Source organism: Molothrus ater, chromosome 8, assembly GCF_012460135.2.
Source record: "Molothrus ater isolate BHLD 08-10-18 breed brown headed cowbird chromosome 8, BPBGC_Mater_1.1, whole genome shotgun sequence".
Lineage (NCBI taxonomy): Eukaryota > Metazoa > Chordata > Aves > Passeriformes > Icteridae > Molothrus > Molothrus ater.
In genome coordinates this window covers 31,177,442-31,197,288 of record NC_050485.2, presented here as the reverse complement: position 1 = coordinate 31,197,288, position 19,847 = coordinate 31,177,442, and the positions used below count along the sequence as shown (strand labels likewise).

The window sequence follows — 19,847 nt, the reverse complement described above, 5'->3', positions numbered from 1 at the left end:
TTCATTTTACCCATGTGGGAAAAGAGATCTCAGCAGTTTGCTGGGGCAAGGAAAGAGCAAGAAAAAATACTGGTTGTTACATAGCATTTTGTAGTGTGTCTATGCACATATTGAAATAAAACTATACAATGTCAAGAATTATCCAAAACTGAGGAGGGAAAAAATATACATTTAAGTTGAAAATAAATAAAATACCCTGCTGGGATTCAAAGTGCAGTGTTTCTTACCACGCCCTCACTGCCACCTTATATCGACCCTAATAAAGCTACTTGAACACAGGACTAACACCCAGAGCAGTCACAGAGGCCCCTCAGTGTCAGGGTAACGCTGGCATGAAGGAAACATCTCCCAGGAGGTAATAGGTTTAGTTTCAGTATCAAAACTATCTTAAAAACAGTCAAACCCTGATTGTTTTGGGTTTTTTTTTTCTTTTCCTTTTCATAATTGCATTTTTATCATCTTGTGGTCGAAATAATTATACACACCCTAGACATGCTGCTCACAATTATAATAATATCTTTTCTATTAAAAACAGTTGCACTGGTTCAGACTGGATGTCAGCTTTTATCTCTGCTTAGACAATATAATTTAAGAGAAGCCACCCAATAAAAATGTTCATTAACAGTATTTTTGATGAAACTGCTATACCTGTACCTGGGCACATGTAAAGGAGAGTACATCACAAAATGCTTGGCACAACCTGGGTCACCACCCAGCTTTCAGCCTTAGCAAAAATATAAGATTTAAGCAGACCAGGGCTTTCTAAGACACTTCTTAGAAAGTGTTCAGCTTGGAAATTGTACAGCTTGGAAACACCAGCTGAGGGGATGGATTGCAATAATTAAGAAAAATCATATTTCACAGGCTTGTAGTGAATGTGTGGTTTTCCCACCTGGAAATTTAGCTTAAAATCTATAAAGGAGATTTAATTGTGGTGTTGAAGCACTTCCACTTTTGCTGCAGTTTATTTCAGTGGGCTGTTTTTTTTCTTCTTTTTTTGTTTCCAGTGCATCCATCGAGACTTGGCCGCAAGAAATGTTTTGGTAACGGAAAACAATGTCATGAAAATAGCAGACTTTGGTTTAGCCAGAGACATCAACAATATAGATTATTATAAAAAGACTACTAATGTAAGTGGATGGTTTTCTAATCTCTGGAAACAAGTGTTTCTTTCAGTGATTCATTTCAGAACTATGGTTGTAAAGTTAATGGGCTTCTTGTACAGCAGACTCACTTTTCATCCCAGACAAAAAAACAGGGATCAAGGACATGAGCATTTCTGTCTCCTCTTACAGGGATAGTTGGTTAAAAAGATAAGCAAAGAGGCTGCATATTGGAGGATTAGAAATGCTAAAATACAATAACCTTTTTTTTTTATTGTGTTCCTGACTCCAGTCAGTCATAATAAGTGGAAATATTCCTGCTGATCCCAGCTGGTTTAGCACCCAGCCTAGGATCTTGAAATACAAACAATGCCAGCAACAAGCACAATAAAAATCCTCTTTACTTGTGGTGATGTCACATTCAGCCTTCTGCCTGTACTTAGCTTATTACAGGTTGTGATGGTGATCTCAAAGTGGAGATAGAGGAAATTTATTTTTCTCCCCACACTGTCACAGTTTTGCTGCTTAGCCTGTACCAAATCAGGAAGATAAAACATTTGGGATGTAGCATTGATACCTGGTTTGAGCTCCTGACACCTCCTCAGGGGATCTCTTAAGGTCCTGCTGAGCTGCACTTGGGTTTTGATGGGAACTCTGCAGAACTCATTGACTTCTACAGATTTTATTTGTATAAATCTGACTTCTTATTAACAATCATGTTAAGTGGCTTATTTATGAAAATCACTAAGTGATTAGTGGCATTTTAATGGTAACATCTGCCTACTTCCAGAAGCCAGAACCACAATATACAGCAGCACTGGAGGGGATTGAACCGTCTTCATTTCAGACCCAGTGCAATTCCTAGCTCTGTGTGTGGAAAGCAACAGGCAGCTCTGACTCTGAGCTTTGGGACAGGAAACAAAATTTTTGGATTTAGTAATCAATTCATTTTTGCAGGCAGGCTTGTTTTTCAGAAGTTTATTAATTGTGGGGTTTTTTATCTTTAAAGAGCCATAGCAGAATGATACTTTTGATTTTGATCTGCTTTTTCTATCATTCTCCTTGCAAGCAATCTGGGAAATTTTTGGGAACTCTTTATTGCTTTTAAGTTTATCTTCAGTGCTTGTATCCATTTTTATAACAGTCTCTGTGCTTTAGCCCATCTTACTGTTCTCTCACTGAAAACGTTCAAGGTAAATTATGTGCTGGTTGCTTTAGCAGACAGCTCTTAGAGAAATCATCCTGCAAATTGCTGCCATTTTAATTCTTCTTCCTCTCCAAACTCACAGGGACGGCTTCCAGTAAAGTGGATGGCTCCAGAAGCTCTGTTTGACAGAGTTTACACACATCAAAGTGATGTGTAAGTGGCCTGATTTCAGTGGGGTTTTGGGCATGGGAAGGGGGGGTTGTTTTGCTTTGTGTTTGTTAAAATTCGGGTTATTTCATATATGTTTTGCTGTTGTCCTTTACCTTTAAGAGTTTTCATTCTGTTTCACGTATTAATAGATGGAACAGGACTTGCCCTTAGAAAGTGAGGATTTTATGGTAGACTGCTAACCAGTGCTCTGTTACTAATCTGCCCAGCTTCAAAGCACATGAAAGGTGGAAAATGCTAACCTCCTTCTGTCACTGCGGAAGTTTCCCCCCTTGAACTTATTTACGGATGTGCAGCTACAAAGAGTCTATCTAATTTGCTTGCCTTTTGACATGCTCTGGACTTCCTTCAGGTTTAAAAAAATAAAAGGAGAGAGAGAGAAAAGAATGAGAAAAAAAAGAGAGCTCCTGAAAACTTCTTATAAAAATCTGTGCTGAGATTGGGTGCAATAAAACGTAGGCTGGGTACGCTGGAAAAGTTTTCTCTGATTTTCAGAAGTGGAGTTGCTTCCCAGCAGTACTTCACATGTAATAGGAAATCACTGGACTCTGACACTTCAAAACTCTTTTAATGTGTGCACAGAGCCACTGGCTGATGCAACTGCTCAGGGTTTATTCTGCTTCCTATTACAGTTCTATGTGCTTGAAGTAGACATTTATTTCTTATGCAATACAGATGAAGATTCTGTTTTTTATTTCTCCAAGAAAAGCTATTAACTGTAAAGGGCTGGATGCTTCCCAACAGAGGAGCCAAAGGTTAGGCAAGTCAGTGCAGGGTTAAAAAGGAAAAAGGCAGGATGGAGAAAATAAGAATTATCTCCTCTTTCTTTAACCTGGGTGCAGTTTCCAAGCCGCTCTCTCCTTAAGAAAATCATTTGCTGAGGCGTTTCCTGCAATCTCTACATCATTTACAAAGGAAACTATATACACAGGTTAAGGGTGGATCAAACTTGTGTTTTAAAAGAACATCTTGGCAAAATATTTAAGTGACTGTGAAGTAAACCACTTCACTGGCTCGGGACTGAGAGTCAGCCTGAGCTCCTCAGCAGCCAGGGAACACGAGGATTTCAGCTGGGGCTTGGAGACTCTTGGCCCCATGGTGGCTTTGAAGATGGCTAAAGATAATATTATTGTAAGTTTGTGCAAACAGTTTACTAAAATACGGTGCTGCAGAGCTGGGGGAGCTGCAGAGGAGCTGGGGAGCCAGTTGAGGCTCTGTGCTGGTGCTCACCTGGCAGAGCTGCCTGCCACTGAGCCCCAGCTTGCCAGCCAGGCAGGATGAGGCAGAAAACTGGCTTAAAAATTATCCCTCTTCATTTCCTAGCAGAAGAAGTTAGCAACAAAAGAGAGGGAAAAAAAAAGTAAAAGAAAGGCAGGGTGACGCAAAATATTTTTGTTTTGAACAGTCTGCTTTTTCCAAAATATCCTGCCACATAATTGCACCCCAGCTGAGCTGGGAGGGCTCTGTAAGTCATTAAGCTGTGAAGATGCAGTGCTGGGCAGTAGCCCCCGGGTGCTCAGAGCACAGCACACAGAGGCAAAGAGGGTATTTGGGAACATGCTGGGGTCAGTCCCCATCCTAAATGCTGTCCTTCCGTCTGATGCACTTCCCAGATCCCTGTCCTGCTCTGGGCAGGCAGACCTGGCTGAAGCACCTCTAGGAGGGATGGGATCTCTGTTTCCAGGGAGTTCTACTAATGCAGTTTTCTCTTTGGTTTGCAGTTGGTCATTTGGTGTGTTAATGTGGGAGATCTTCACCTTAGGAGGGTCACCCTACCCAGGAATCCCAGTGGAGGAACTTTTTAAGCTGCTTAAAGAAGGGCACCGGATGGATAAACCTGCCAACTGCACCAACGAGCTGTAAGGACCCTGCCCTGCTGTGCCAGGGCTGCAGGGCACAGCTGCACTGAGTTCATGTGTTTAGTGATACCCCCTGAAGAATCAAACACTTTCAGAACTGCTTGACTCTAAAAGTTCAGGGTATTTGTGAGGGTGTAGGTGGGTAAGGAGAAGGTATGGGAAGGATTTCAGGAAATGTTTGGCAGAGGATGCTTCTTTGCACACCCTGCTGTGATCCTATTGCAGAAAGAAGAAATCATCTGCAAGCCAGTCTCTGTCAGTGTTTTTACTGCCCATATTTGTTGATTTTAATGTTACTAACATGGAAATTCATAAATGTTGCACATACCACTAATCAAAGATGAGGTACATCAGGCTGCTTTTATACAGAACAAAATACATCTGAAATTCCTGTGTTAACACAGCATTATCTCCTGGTGGTGTGGGGAGTGTGATTTCAGATATTCCAATACAGACCTTAACTCTATTTAAATTTTTTTGCGTTTTAATCTCTTCACAAAGACTGCAATCCCTGACATATTAAAAATATTGTAATTTAATGCCTTTGAAGTTGCTGGGCCACAGAATTGGGCCCACAAAAAGGTGATTTAGACACTGAGCAAGGGAGAGACAGGAGTAGGAAGCCCCTGTGAGGCAGGGAGTGCTGGCCAGGATTTCAGTGGGATTTTCAGTGGCCCATGTGTGTGCTTGCTGCTTTCCTTGTGAAGGGCAGCACTGACTGTGCACGGAAAGGTTTGTGAGGAGGATGTGTGATTTTAATTAAGCCAAGCAAATGTGTGTTTCTTCCAGCTATATGATGATGAGAGATTGCTGGCATGCTGTGCCTTCTCACAGACCCACTTTCAAACAGTTGGTGGAGGACTTGGATCGGATTCTCACTCTCACAACTAATGAGGTAGGTAAATTGTCTCCCCCCCACAAGCTGCTGATCAGGAAAAATGGTTCAGGGGACAGATGGAATTTTTTCAATTATGAAATCCCGCTCAAGTTCACTCCTTATTCTGTTTGTCATTGTCCTCTGAGGTTACACGCAGCTAAGCTATGTATCCTATGAAATCCTGGCTCTCCTGCCATTACGCCTGGAATTATGTAACTAAAAAGAAACACATCTTTGAGGAGTTTTTGTTTATTTCTCGCTGCATCTCTGGATGCTTTTAGTGTCGAGGGACAAGCACGTGGCAGGTTGAGGGGCAGAGTTTGTGTTTCAGCAGGAATTGCACGTGAGGGAGGGGTGTGGAGTTCTGGTGGTTCTCATTTGCTGGCTCAGTTTGACTCCCAGCCATGCTATGTAGGTCAGGAGAGGAGAAACTGTCAATGGCAGATTTCAGATGATGTGTCTGAGAGTGAATTAGGTTCACTGCAACAGCTCTCTGTGGAGGGAATGAGGACCCACGGGGGATGTGCAAACAGCCATCCAATTATCCAAAGGTCCTGCCTAGCACTGCTTCAGGTTGGGCTGTGTGAATGAGGAAGGCTTTATTTGAAGAGCTTTCTTTCAGAGGTCTGAGATATTATTAGTTTTAGCAAGGAGCACACTGATTAGGGTATTCACACAGGAATCAGTCTTCTTATCAGTGAACCATGTGCACCTTTGAAAAAATCACAAGTGATGGAAATGTTGATTCTTTTGGTGGAAATTTCTTTTGAGAGACAATACTTGGTGTCCCAGAAATATTCTACAAACTCCTATTATTTATGAGAAATGAAATGCTTAATGGGAGCAAAAAAAGAACAAAGCAGTTACACAGGGAAGTTGCAACAACTGGATTTGACCATTTCAAAACAAGATTTTGGTATTTGTTATTGCTTCTTTGTAGAAAAAAAGATTTGAATCACTCTATGTGGCTCCTCAACATTATTATGTTCTAATTTTTTTCAATTGTTAGAGAAATAAAAAATGGATTGTGAAGCAGCTTTGGGAAAGCCTTTTCACAATGGAGATGACAGGAGAACCTGAATAAAGAGGTGGCATTTTTTATGATCATTTGCCCAGATCTGGTTGAAAAAGATTCTTTGGCTTCAGTAGCAGCTGTAAATTTATCTGGGTTCTGTTTTTAAGGCTTTCTCTAAAAAGTGGCACCTTCAGGGTGAGATATGAAGGAATATGCTCTCTCTCTGGAGCCATGGATGTAGCCCTGTGTCCTGTTACCATTTTCACCTCATCAAGTACTCCCTGCATCTTCTCCTGCCTAATTCATACATGATTTCACAAGACCAGTTGGAGGTGGGCTGGCTGCCACTGCAGAGTGCTGGGTGGCTTGGACTGGATACGTGTTTGCAAATTCAAGAGGGAGGTTCTGGGCTGCAATTCCAAGCCTGGGAAAGGATATTGCTTTCTTTCTTGCGTGTGTTTAACCATCGAGCCTTCCCAACCCCGTAGTGCTCATAGACCTGGAATGATCTCAAAGTTAACCTGAAAAGGCCTTTAGGGTTATGTAAATTGCTTTAGACTAGAATCATAGGAAAAAACGTCTGGAAAAAGCTTAGGAGCGCATCCAGTCCATCTGATGGGCCTGTGGCAGGGCCCACTATACGTTTGTCATTCCTGACAGATGTTTATGTAACTTGTCCTCACAGATCTCCACTGCTGTATTTCGGCATCGCCTCTGGACAGCCTGTTGCTTTGTTTTCCTAATCTCTAATCTTTCAACATCAGCTATTGCTTTTGTCCTATTTACCCTGGACATAGAAAGCAAATCATTTCACTTGTCTCTGCAGCGCGTTTCATGTTCCCGAGCGCTTGTCGTCATCTCGGTGCCTCCTGAGAGCTCCAACGTGTCCCATTTTCCTCCTTTGGAGATCTCTGATTCTGTGCAATCTGCGTGGTCTTCCTGAAGTGCAGATCCTCCAGGCTCACTTCTGCTTGTCCTCTCCCCACTCTCCCTTTCCCCCCAGAATAACCCTGGCTCAGTCTGGTTTACCCAACAATTCGTTTTGCTGGGGTAGCCAATAATTTCTTCTGCTTTTGTGCAAGTAATGATTTCTGCTTAAATAGTAACACCTCGCTCCTTACCATGTCGAATCATTGCTTGTTGGGTTTTTAATGTGTTTTCTTGCTGTGTTTTTTTTCCCAAAAGACGTCCATTCCCATGTTTCTGTGACCCACATGAGCAGAAGTCACCAGGAGTCAGCCTCGTGGCTGTGGTGCTTTGTCAGCACCAGAAACCAACCTGGTGCTGGTTCTTGTGGCCCTTGGTGTGACTCTGGCTGTAGACACTGGATAAGGGCCATATCTTCAGTGCTGAATTCATGTCTGAGTTACATGAAGTCTTCTCATATGATGAGCCATATCTGATAGCCCCTGGGAAAGTCCTGGTTCTTCAGAGACTGGGATCTTTTCTTCTTCTATCTATTTAGAAAATGTCTGATTATTTCTGCTCACACAGGGCTGCTTTTCTAATCCACAAATATGTAACAGGATTGCCCTCGTGGATTTTTCAAGAGCCTGGGCAGCCACATAGTCAGTAATCAATAGATCCAAACTCCCTCCTTTTGGTCCCTATTAAATTTTCCAGCATTTTAAAACATACCACACCCTCCTTTTAAAATGGTGACCATTTTTAAACTCTAAGATGGTAATGACTGAATCTCTGACTTAAAAAAAGGAATGTTAGCCAAAGGACTAAATTACCCCAAACCTAAGCACAGCAGCATAAAATACTGACTGAGGTGGAAGACTCGACTCGTCAGTGCGATCATGACTTGTGGTTTAGCAAATGAAGAGATTGCATTTAAATGAATGCAGCTGCCTTTAGAAGTTAAAAGAGAAGGAACATTTCAAGGGGAAAAATAACTTTATTCTCTTGCCAAAACTGTTGTTTCTAGCAAAAGAGCCTTAACCCAAAACTTGGATTCAGCAGATGATATTTCCTTTTTTAATGACTGCTTTGGTCATGGCTACTCTGGGACGCACAAGACACAAATATGTGGTGTCAAAAACCCAAATCGTGTGAATTTGATTTTGTTTTTCCTTCAGATCTTTTTTGCACGTATGCCACTGCATGTTGAAACGCAAATTTAATATCACAGAATATAAAACAGAGATTCAAAGTGACCAAAGGCATACAAAGTTGGAAGCGTCTTTCCCTCTCCAAATCACTACCATGTGCTAAAGAAAAATGGTTCTATTTAGGATGAAATTTCATTTTTATCATTGCGAGTGAAAAGCCCTCTTTTGATGTGGTTGCCATGTTTATTCCCACTGACACAGCTAATGCTGGTGATGTTGGAGTTCAGAAAATACCGTGTTATTGGCTTGTTTTTTCTTCCCCTAGTCGAGCTCCTTGTTTTATGAGGTATTTAGGCAACAAGGCAGTTTTGAACGCAGCTGATTCACTGTGAGCGAGCGTCATTCTCAAACCGCTCTCTTCCAAAATCTGCGCAGTGGTGACATTTTACTGTCAGCTCTCCTCACTGACTAAAAACTGGTTTTATTCCTCTTGCCACAGGAGTATCTGGACCTCAGTGGACCTCTGGAACAGTATTCACCCAGCTACCCCGACACGAGGAGCTCGTGTTCCTCGGGGGACGACTCCGTGTTCTCCCCCGACCCGATGCCTTACGAACCTTGTCTCCCCAAGTACCAGCACATGAACGGGAGTGTGAAAACATGAAAAGAGGAACAAAAGAGGCAAGAACATCAAGCTACCTACCGTATGCAAAGCTAAAGCTTTCCTCCAGGACCTTCATGTTTCTGCTTGTACATAGGAGATGCGGAAAAAAAAAAAACAATTTGGAGGAAATCTACATAAAGATTCTCATCACTTGCAGCTTTCAGATGTTCCCAAGAAAGAAGAATGTTTATGAGCTGTGTCTAGATACCCATTGCTATCAATTTTCTGGCTTCCTGTGAGCTGCAACAGACTTTGTTTGTACAATGGACCAGTTGGACTTGAGGCAAACTCTGGGTCTGCCTTTCTTGTTTATTTTGTAATATTTGGAGAAAATATATGTTGGCACACACTTACAGAGCACAAATGCAGTATATAGGTGCTGGATGTATGTAAATATATTCAAAAATATGTATAAATATATATTATATATATTTACAATGAATTATTTTTTGTATTGATTTAAAAAATGGATGTCCCAATCCACCTAGCAAATTAGTCTCTTTTTTAACAGCTATTTGCTAAATGCTGTTCTTACACAGAATTTCTTAATTTTCACCATCCAAAGGTGGAAAATACTTTGCTTTCAGGGAAAATGGTATATCATTAATTTATTAACTAATTGGTAATGTACAAAACAGTTAATCGTTTATAGGGTTGTTGTGTTTTTGTAATTTAAATGGCATTTCTATGCAGGCAGCACAGAGGACTAGTAGATATATTGCTCAGACTTTACTAGTTTTCAGATCTTTAAGAAAAGAAATATTTACAGTATATAACTAATTTGGGGAAATTAAACTTTTGATTTATTTGTGTTTAAAAACTGCAGTGTCAGCTGATTATTCTTATCACAACCAAATCCTTTAACAAGAAAGTCTTTTTCCTTTAAGGTCCAAAAAGCAGAGTCGTTCCACTCCAAAATAAAGAAAATAAAGGACATTTTGAAGAAGGTTCTTAAAGTAAGGAGAGACATGGATTGATCTATAGGCACAGCAGAACAGACTGCTCTAAAAGGAGCTGAGCTTCTACCCTGAGTTGCACATGCATCAAATTATCTACAATTCTCTTGCCTCAGTTGGATAATAGGTTCCAGACCTTTTGGCCTGGATCTTTTGCCTTTATCCCTCTATTGTAACTTAAGTTAAAAAGAGAGAAGTTGTTTATAATGACAGCTTGCCATAGGAATATCAGCATCTTTTTAGGGGATTAATTCATGCTGACTCCAGTATTTCCTTCTGAACCATTCCATAACAGTAGGTGTAGCACTGGCCGCTGCTGAAATATCACTGTTTGCATCTTTTTTACAGAATCTTGTATTTTTACTTTCAGAACATTCACATTGATATGGCCATGGAATATGAATGCAAATTTCACTGTTTAATGTGGTGGTGTGTTTGTTTTGTTTTTTGGGTTTTTTTTTTTTAAATAATTTTTTAATTGGGTAAAATAAGTATTAAAATCTGTTAACTTTTGTACTGACAATAAAATGTTTCTACAGATATTAATGTTAAAATTACAAAATAAATGTCATGCAGCTTATTTTTCCTAATCCTTTGTGTCATACAAAATGGTTTCCTGAACATCAAGCGATGGAACACGTCCAGAAAAGCTTCCTTTGGACCTTATCATAGATCCTATATCACAAAGCAATCCTTTCAGGAATAATGCTTTTGCCTCTGTCCTTTAAAAGTCTACTCATGAATAGCATGGGTTATTTGAGTAAACATATATACAGTCTTGGGTGGAAAATGGCTTGAAGTGTTCATAATGCAGACCTAAAGTATGTTCTCTTTTTATTTAGGCTGTATCCTTTAATTAGTGAGGTTTCTGATTCATTCAAGGGGAGCTGGACGACCATTTGCATGGGAGATTTTTAAAAAAATCATAACAGATGGAAAGAGGGAAAAAGTTTGGTGTCATGGCAAGAGTTTAAAAGTCTTCTGTTGTATTTTTCCTTTTTTTTTTAAACTTGAAAGCAGAAGGAAGACACCCCAAAACAGCCTGTGCTTGAGGCAGAACTTTATGGTCACATTGCTGCAGGTTAGCCTGGAGAGGGATGTTGGATGTGCTCTGGAAGTGCTTCAGACACCAAACTGTTCTTTGGTTCCTTTCTGCCTCTTTCTACTCTGACTGAAAACCCCATGCCAGCGCTAAGAAACTTCTTTTAAAAATTCCTGTTAAAAACTGGTGGTTTTCAATTAAGAATTATCTGATTGGAAGATTCCCACTGACTTTCACTGGAAACCATAATTTCCTTTCCCCACAACCTCTATTCCAATCAGCAGCAGTGGTGGCTACTGTGACAGAAACCACAATGGCTGTAATGACACATGTCTGGTTTTAAGATTTTTTTTTAAAGGCTCTCAGAGGATCTTGAATCTTGCTCTGCTTGTATTGAAATGGATTTAAGTGCATCTCTTCTGCTTTGGTACCTTTTTTAAAAAACAGTTGAAAATGTACAGAAATGTGGTGGAAAGGCGCTGTTAATTAATGGAAATTTATTTGTTGCCCTGATTTTGTTTCAAACAGGTGATTTGGGTTTTCTGTGTTCATTTTTTAGCTCTCAGAGAGTTAGATGTGCACCTTTGAGGTATTCCACAGTTCCACAAATGTTATCTGAAGTGTGTTATGTCTTTTTCCTAATTTTATGCTGTAATCCCTGGATTAAGTTTTTATTCTTTCTTGCTGTCTGAAGACTTTCTTCTCCTCTGCCTGCTGTCTGATCCCCTTCTGTGGAAACCCTGCCTCTAGGGCGGGGCACAGAAGCCTCAGTTTTTGGGGAGAGGCAGATTATCCTCTGTGTGTGGAGTTGCAAGAGGAAAGTAGGCACCAGAAAATAAAAACCGGCACTGAAACCTGTTCAAAATCCTACCTGTGGGTCGTTCATGAATAGAAGGCTTGAGGATTTGGGATTGCTGTCTCATCTGAAAGTAAAGTTGCCATTAATGGGAGCAGTGCATTTTGTCAGGAAGTGGATTTACACTGAAACATGTGGATAATGAGGGGCGTGTTCTGTGTGTGATCAGTTCCCTTCAGCATCTCCTTGGTTTTTGTCCTTCCCTTAGGTACTGATTTGAATCAACTCTGTGTAATATATGGAAAAATAATGTAGAAATGCGGTTTCTTACAGCTCAAATCCGTGAACAAGTTGATATTGCCTGTTTTGGAGGGTTTCCACTTTTTTACTGTAATTTAGCAAGTATCAGGGGTGATATAGATCAGACAAGACTGCAATTTTTGGCTGTAATATACCAAATAGCACAGGCTGTATGCATCAGATTAGAATACAGCTTGTTCTTTCTTCTGTTGATGTTATACCATCCAATATCTGGTTCATGTTGCCTTTACAAAAGAGTTCAGCTGTGCTGGGAGTTTCAAATTTGCCTAAAGACAAACAAATTGACTGTTTTATTTCTGGAAGCAAGATGAGCAAAGCTGTGTGCACAATGCAGCAGTTTTCATGTCTAGCCCTTGAGAAAAAAGCACCACAGAACCCTGAGGTTTAGAGAGCATCATTTTAGTGAAAGGTTCAATGATCTCAAAGTGATAAATTAAACCAAGAGAAGGTTAAGACCAGTGATGAGTTTTAAAGATTTTTCTGTAGTGCAGGAAATTTTATGTGTAAGTCTGATTAGGAAAAGGAAAATATTGTCAGAAGACAAGTCCTAGTAACTTTATTATGTTTTAGTTTTCTTTACATTTTTTAAGTGGCCAAACATACTTGAGGAAAAAAAAAAGAAGTAAATAGTTGCTATTCATTAAAAAATACCCCCAGCCATAGAAAGGGGGGAAAAAAATCCAACCAACACCTGTTTTTGAAAGGTCATCTGTCCATTCCATAATCAGGAAGTTCTGTACTTGCATAATTTGATCTAACAATTAGAAAAAATTCATTGATTTTTCCACAGTAAATGTAATAAGGTTGTTGGGATGAGGCATAAGGTGCCTCCAACAGTTTGTTCTTGGAAAGACTGCCTGTGAAAATGTCTGTACTCCTGAGATTTTGTTGCCACGAGTCCTGAATGTTACAAGCAGCTTAAATGCAGCAGATTTTGTGGAGCAATTCTTCTTTTTTATCCCCTTTTATTAGATTTGCCTGTTAACCTTTTCTGTAGAGCTCCTAGAGGAGAGAGAAGATGGAGACAGCGCTGAGAGAACAAGGGGAGGAGGTACCAGTTACTTCAGGGTACTTCTATCTGAATTTTAGGAGCAATTTCTTCACTTTGGGACCACTTGGACACTGGGATGAACTGCCTGGAGAAGCAGTGGAATCTTCCTGGCTGTAGATATTCAGGAACTTGGCTTGCCAGGGCCGTGGATAACCTCATCTAAGGCCCTGCTTTCAACACAAGGTTGGCCAAGATGATCTCCGGGGTCCTTTCCAGCTGAAACTTTGTGATTTTGCAAATCTGTGCTGTTGGCCAAAGGTAACCCAGATCTGCAGCAGAGTCCTGGAAAGCTGTGCTGGCACATGTGGAGGCTGTCAGTGGGATGTATTGTTCAGTAAATTCAATTTAGTGATGCATTTAACAAGAGAGATCCCCCTCTATTAAGGATGGTAAATGTCAGGTCCTGGCTTGTTTGTGATTATCACAGCTGGCCAAAAATGTTGGGATTGGATTCCTGTGCAGTGTTTTGTCAGAAGCCTTCTAGAGCAAGAGTGCCCTGCAGAAGATGGAGTATTTTGACTTTATCAGAATTTTGACTTTATCAGATGGAGTATTTTGACTTTATCAGAATGATAAAGACAGAAGGAAATGAAGCCATTTTATGTTGCAGCTATTTAATAGTAAACAATGGCATAAAATGTCAAAGTAGGAAATGGAGTATTTAGATTTTGTCAAACCAGAACAGACTAGCTCCAAGTGGCATCCAGTTACCACAAATAATTTTGCTTTTCAAATGTTTTATTTCCAGAGGAGAAGTGGAACCAGAGGGAGGCCAGGGGCCAGGATGGTTTTTGGGATGGCTTGTGAGGGACTTGGTCCCATTTCCCTTGCCCAGGCCTGGGTGCTGGGACCAGGTTCTTTTCCTTGAAATAGTGAAATACTGGGAAAGCTTTTCCAAAGTCCTCATTTCCAGGGAGGAATAACAATTCTCTGTGGCAGGGGAGCAGCTCCTCTCTTCTGCTGGGGCATCTCTGAATTGTCTGAGAGGGTGGAGAAAGAGGCCAGCAAACAGGAGCCCTGGTGTCCTGCTGGAAATCCATGGCCCATTATACAGAAACCAATGGGAAATACAATTTATTGGGGGGGGGGAGAAAATCAATACTCCCCCAAAACTGTTTTAAAGACATCTGAGAGAAGGTAGCCAAGGTGCAATATTTTCTCTAGATGTGTTTCCCTGGCACAACTATAATTTATTTAGGGTTTCTCAGCAGCATGCAGGACTTCTTATTCCAAAAGTTTCTTGGCCCAGAGATGCACGAATTGCCTGCTGAATACCAAATTCAGTAAGTGAGGGCTCTGCCATGGGAATGGGGCTCTGTGTGCCCAGAAGGCTGGACAGAGCAGGTGTGACCCTGCTGGGGAAACTGGGGCTCATGTTCTTACATGGTGTCCCAGAGTCTCAAGGGTCATGTGCCAAATCCTGGGTGCCAAAAGCACTTGAGAATAGTTTTCCACCACCACAAAACCTCCTGGGGAAAACCTGGCCTGCAGTGACAAAGCTGAAGCTTTTTCTTTCATGAATACTCCCCATTCTTACCTATTCTCTTGAGTCTATTTCAGTTATTTTCAGTAAGTTACTTTTTAAAAAGTATTTGCATTTTTCAGGTCAGACAACTGAGAAAAAAAAAAAAACCCAAACATTTGGGTTTCTGCTGGGAATTGTAAGTAGTAAAAATTTGCCTATATATTTTTCAAATTGGTATTTTCTCTCTCCTTTAAAATTTCCAAGACTTGTTCCTTGACAGCTGCTATAACAAATGGTGGGGCTTCTTCAGCTGATGTAATCCAAGACTTCAGTCATGTCAGTGGAGTTGTAATATTTATTTATCAACTGGTCAATGAAACATAATCTGTTGATTTGTTCTTTAGAGTTAAGTGGCCCTTTTGTCATATTTTTCACTAAAAATACTATATTTCTTTCTAATTATGTATGCACACTAGGTCTGTACAAGAAATTCTGTAAAGAAATTAAAAACCTGTTTGCAGGTTTTTAAATCAGGGGAGTAATGCTATATAAATATTTGGTAATCACATAATGGACATAATCATGACAGGGTTCTGAGGGGGGTCAATAAAAATGTTACTAACCAGATTAAAATGGTAAAATGGTGAAAAAGGAAAAATGTTATTATTTGGAGTTAAAAGTAGTGGGGTGGTTTGGGGTTTTTTCCTCTTTGCTTGCCCTTCATTTGACTTTTTGGTTCAGTAGTTTAAAACCCACACATCCTCAAACACCCATATTTTGTATTTGCGATTGAGATTTCTTGTAAAAAAGGAAAAAAAATTGTATTTGTATTGAGAGTTCTTTGTAACCTGACTAGACAGCCACTGCCCCATTAATCGACTCCCTCTGTTTGACACAGAGCAGATTTATGGCTCTGGCTTGTTGAAACCAAAAGGCAATTAAACACAATCAATCAGCTGGGCTGAAGCTTCCAGATTCTGCTCACAAAATCCTTTTCAGACGTCACTAGAGCTGGGGCATTGAGAGGCCTGGAGTGAAAACAAAGCAAAGATGCTTGTTTTTCCAGGTTTTTCCAGGTTTTTCCAGGTTTTTCCAGGTTTTTCCTGGGTGTTTCCAGCCTCTCAAAATACACCCTCAAAGGTTCTAAATGGATTTAAAAAAAAAAAAGAGCCAAGGGGAAGAGAAGCTTGTAAGGGTTTACTTTCAGTCCTGGGGTAGAAGCGGGGGTAGAAGCAGCATCAGATGCCAGAGTGGTAAATCGCTAAATCTGTGTGGTTTCTGCAGTCTCAGTGTCTGCTTTTGCTCTGAGAGGCACAGCAGACATGAACAGCATGCTCCTTTTCAGGGGGAACATTCCCACTTCATTAATTAACAACAAAGATTCCATGCAAACATGACAGAGCTGCCTGCTGCATTTGTAAACCCTTTCTTAATCAGCTCCGGAGTTCTTGATTTCCACTGTGCTGCTGTGTACAGCCTTAGTCCACCAGCTGACTTCCAGGAAACCACCATCAACCAGAAGCAGCTTAATTTCACTTAGTCATTTATTTATTTGTTCTTTGTAGCTATCCTTTTTCCACAAAGCGGCTGTAATACACAGGAAATGAAACAGAAAAAAAGGTAAATTTTTATTCTTCCATCCATGGTGTATCTTTTGAGGAGAAATGCTTGGTATTCCTTGAGCTTGCACACATTAACAAATGTCAATATTTTTGTTATATCTGTTACCACTACAAACATATGAATATTACTATATGCTCTTCATATAATATGAAAAGAGAAAGACACTCAAGTAATGGTGCCTGTGCTCCTATGCAGTTCACATATTGGGTTGATTCTTGCAAAAAACAAAAGAATATATTTCTATACACACTTGGGAAGCTTCAATGTCCCAAGAACTTCTTTACTCAGTGGAGAAAAGCCTGACAGTTTTCTGAGAATGAGGGGAAAAAAAGGGAATCAACTTCCACAGCAATAAGCAAACAACTTAAAAAAAAAAGGATTTTGTCCTTCTACTTGATCCATATGTTAGGTCACTTCATATGGTGTTTCTGGAACCTACTTCTGTGTTTGATAGTCAACAAAGGCCAGTTCCTATTTTTGTGTATTTATTTTTCCTTACAAACTCATCTTTGTCTTAATTACTTCTCTTCTGATTGTGCTGTGGAGCCAGTGCTCCAGACTCACCGTTAAAAAAGGAACAAGGATCTCTCTCAGCAGAGTCCAAGGACATTTGCTGCCATTAAAATTGGCCTTTTGCTAGGAGCCATATGATTGAGCTTCCTATGGTTTCAGGGTAAAGTGGTGTAGAAGTTGTCTCCATCTCTAAATCCCCATTTTATGCTGTTCTTAGAGAGGTGAGGAGGGTGCAATGCTTGGCTTTAAGCACGCTGAAAAAAACCAGCAGCATTCCCCTGGAGATGGAATGGCTGCAGAATCCAGATGGTGATGTTTTCCCCATAACTGATAGAGAAGTGTTGGATTCTCTGGAATCCTGCAGCGACCCTGTAAGATGGTGAGTGTTCACCTTGTGCTGGTCGAGATCCAATTCTTGCCCAGAGTCCTGGACCATGGAGTCCAACAGGAGCTGCTTCTCCTGATGCTCCATGCCCAGAAAGGCCCTGCAACTCCAAATCCAACTCCTTGACAGGATTGTTGCTTGTAAGATTTTTCTTCTCCCTATGGACACTTTCTCTGCTTCGTGTTGCAGAGCCACCCAGCAGAGCTTCTCTGCCTGCAGCAGCAGCACCAGGGGAACAAGCAGATGATGGGGGAAATCTGCTCCCCCTGATTTGCTTTTTCCCCCAAAAGGGAACCCCATCCTTGTTAAAGCTCCCCAAGATAGGTCTGCCAGGCCCACATCAGCACTATGGCTTCAGCAGCAAGCAGCTCTCATCCTGGTGTTACTGGTTCCTACTTTACCTCCCAAAAAATGCATTTCACTTTTGTTTTAGAACAAAAAAACCTCACTTCTAGGTTCTCTGCAAGATGATCTCCTAAAGACAGCTACTGCATTGACCATATAACCTGGACATTGCACGCTCTCAGCTGGAATCTTGGATTTGTTTTAAATTTTCCAATTGTTAATTTTATAATGTGTCCCTCAGGTCCCTTATTAATGGACAGCTTATGGAGGAGGCCTGGGTTACTGTTTACCACAGCCCTCAATACTTTGGCATCCCTTGAGTCAAATTGAGCTCTCAGGCCTCTGCTTGCCAAGTTAAATCCTTTTAGCATTTTTATAATCTCCAAAAACACGTTTCTTCATCTCTCAGACTCGGTCTCTGCAGTTCAGTAAGCATTTGTTGTTTGAAATCAGATCATGATGAAATCGTTTAATAGTCAGTCTGTGAAAATATTTTGTTTAAAAAACACTCAGAACTTAATTGGAATGAAAATACCAGCAGCTGGATTGTAGTTTGAAGTCAAAAGTCTGAGAAGCAGCTGGAACAGCAGGATTCAGAGAGACACTTCTAATTCTTCCCCTTCCTACAGGAACATTCCAAGGCTGCTCTGCTTTGGCAGGCAATGAAAAGAGCCCACTCGTGTTCAGCCTTCCCTGACCAAAATCATCTGCTGCTGGCACAACTGTCCCTGAGCTTTGCAGATAAAGCACAAAAACCTCCTGGTTTTCTTTTTTTCCAATTTTATGAAAGGTTCTGATGAGCTTCATGTACTACCACAATATCCTTGTCCTTACTGGCATGTCTGAGCAATGACTTGCTCTAGAAGAGAAATTTGGTTTCTGCTCAGATCCCCTAATTAGACTTAAAAGAATATTTGGTAAAGAAAGATTTGGGGTAAGTTGTTCAATGGATGAGGGGTTACTCCTTCAATGTGATTTGTGAACTTGCTGGACAGTTTTTGTTGTGTTTTATTTACACTTGGTTGGAGGAGTTGTTAAATTTTAAATAGTTGGAGACCTTGGATATGCACAGTAGAGTCTCTGCAACGAGTTCATTGGCAAAATGCTGGAAGTTTTCAGACTAAATCTCTGTCCAGTTTCCACTAGATAAAATTCCTTCCATCAAAGAAGTTAATTGATAAGGCTGGAATTAAGTGTGTGGAATAATTGCCTTCTTGGGGTAGAAGTAATCTCCATACACAGCCCAGCAGCTTCTTGTTTGTATCAGAAAAGACTGGCTCTTCAATTTGTATTTTGTTTTAGATAAAGATGAAATGAATGTATAAAAAATGTAGTTTTGACATTGAGGATCTAAGAGGTGCATGCAAAATACCCCTAAATTAATGCAAACTTACTGGAACTGCCTTTAGAGAAACTATTCTCATTGGATGTTTGCTTCCAAATTGCACATATGACCAGCAGGATATCTGGATGCCTGAAACCATTTTTTTTAAAGTTACAGATATAGTAATACAAACTTGGCACAGAATGCAGTGAGAATGTCAGCAACCTCAGAGTCTGAAAGGATCCAGTGGATGAAGCACCCTCCTCTGCCAGCAGCAATAAAGGAACTCCAGTGAGGACTTTTGGGGGTTTAAAGAGGCATCCAAAGCCATTTAGCCATGTCTGCAGCCACCACAGGACTGACAAGCTTTTTGATATGTGTTTTTTTTGGTTGGGATTTTTTATATCCTGGCATGCAAACTGGGATCAGGGGACATAAATAACAAAGTGTAGTTGCCAAACTCACTGGTTAAGGACATAAACCAGACTCCCAACTCAAAGGTGTTGTCCTTAGTTTATCTCCTCCTGAACAATCTGTTTATCCTAAGGTAATCAAAACCATGAGGATGAGGAGAGGGAGCAAGCATGCTTTAGTGCAGAAGGGCAATTATTATCTCCTGTTAACTCTCAGTCACTCCTGATCATACTGTAAATTATTTGCTAGAGTTAAAGTGTGCTCTATTTACATATTTTGCTTATTCTTTCTCAGCATTATTATTTCAGTGGCAGGATGGGTCTGGGTTACCTGACTGGGGCCACCTCCATGCTCATGCAGACAGTGCTCAAGCCAAAAATGTGCCAAGGAGGAGAAAACAAATATAAATAAATTACTTCTTACCATTGGCAACTAATTCTGGAGGGGTTTTTTTTTGCTTAATCCCCTTCCAAATTCTGCATTGCAAAGATGTTGTCCTTTCTGGACAACACTAAACAGCAGGATTGTCTCACTGGTTTGGCAATGAGAGATGGACACAGATTAAAAATGTGATGCAGACTAGACCTGGTGAATAGTTGCCAAAATATTCCATGAGTATTTGCTTAGGTTTTGAAGTGAATTCACTTTTTCTTCCTACTTTG

General features: G+C 40.6%; 1 protein-coding gene across 3 annotated transcripts in view; it reads left to right on the top strand.

Moving 5' to 3' along the window:
* FGFR2 (fibroblast growth factor receptor 2) overlaps positions 1-9,770 on the top strand; it is an 81,288-nt gene extending 71,518 nt beyond the window's left edge. For all 3 annotated transcript variants that reach the window (XM_036385655.2, XM_036385652.2, XM_054515612.1), the window contains 5 exons: positions 1,008-1,130; positions 2,393-2,463; positions 4,200-4,337; positions 5,127-5,232; positions 8,786-9,770. In XM_036385655.2, coding sequence (XP_036241548.1) covers positions 1,008-1,130; positions 2,393-2,463; positions 4,200-4,337; positions 5,127-5,232; positions 8,786-8,950 — 603 coding nt within the window. In that variant the 3' untranslated portion in view covers positions 8,951-9,770. The remainder of the gene's footprint in view (positions 1-1,007; positions 1,131-2,392; positions 2,464-4,199; positions 4,338-5,126; positions 5,233-8,785) is intronic.
* The last annotated feature ends 10,077 nt before the right edge of the window (positions 9,771-19,847 follow it).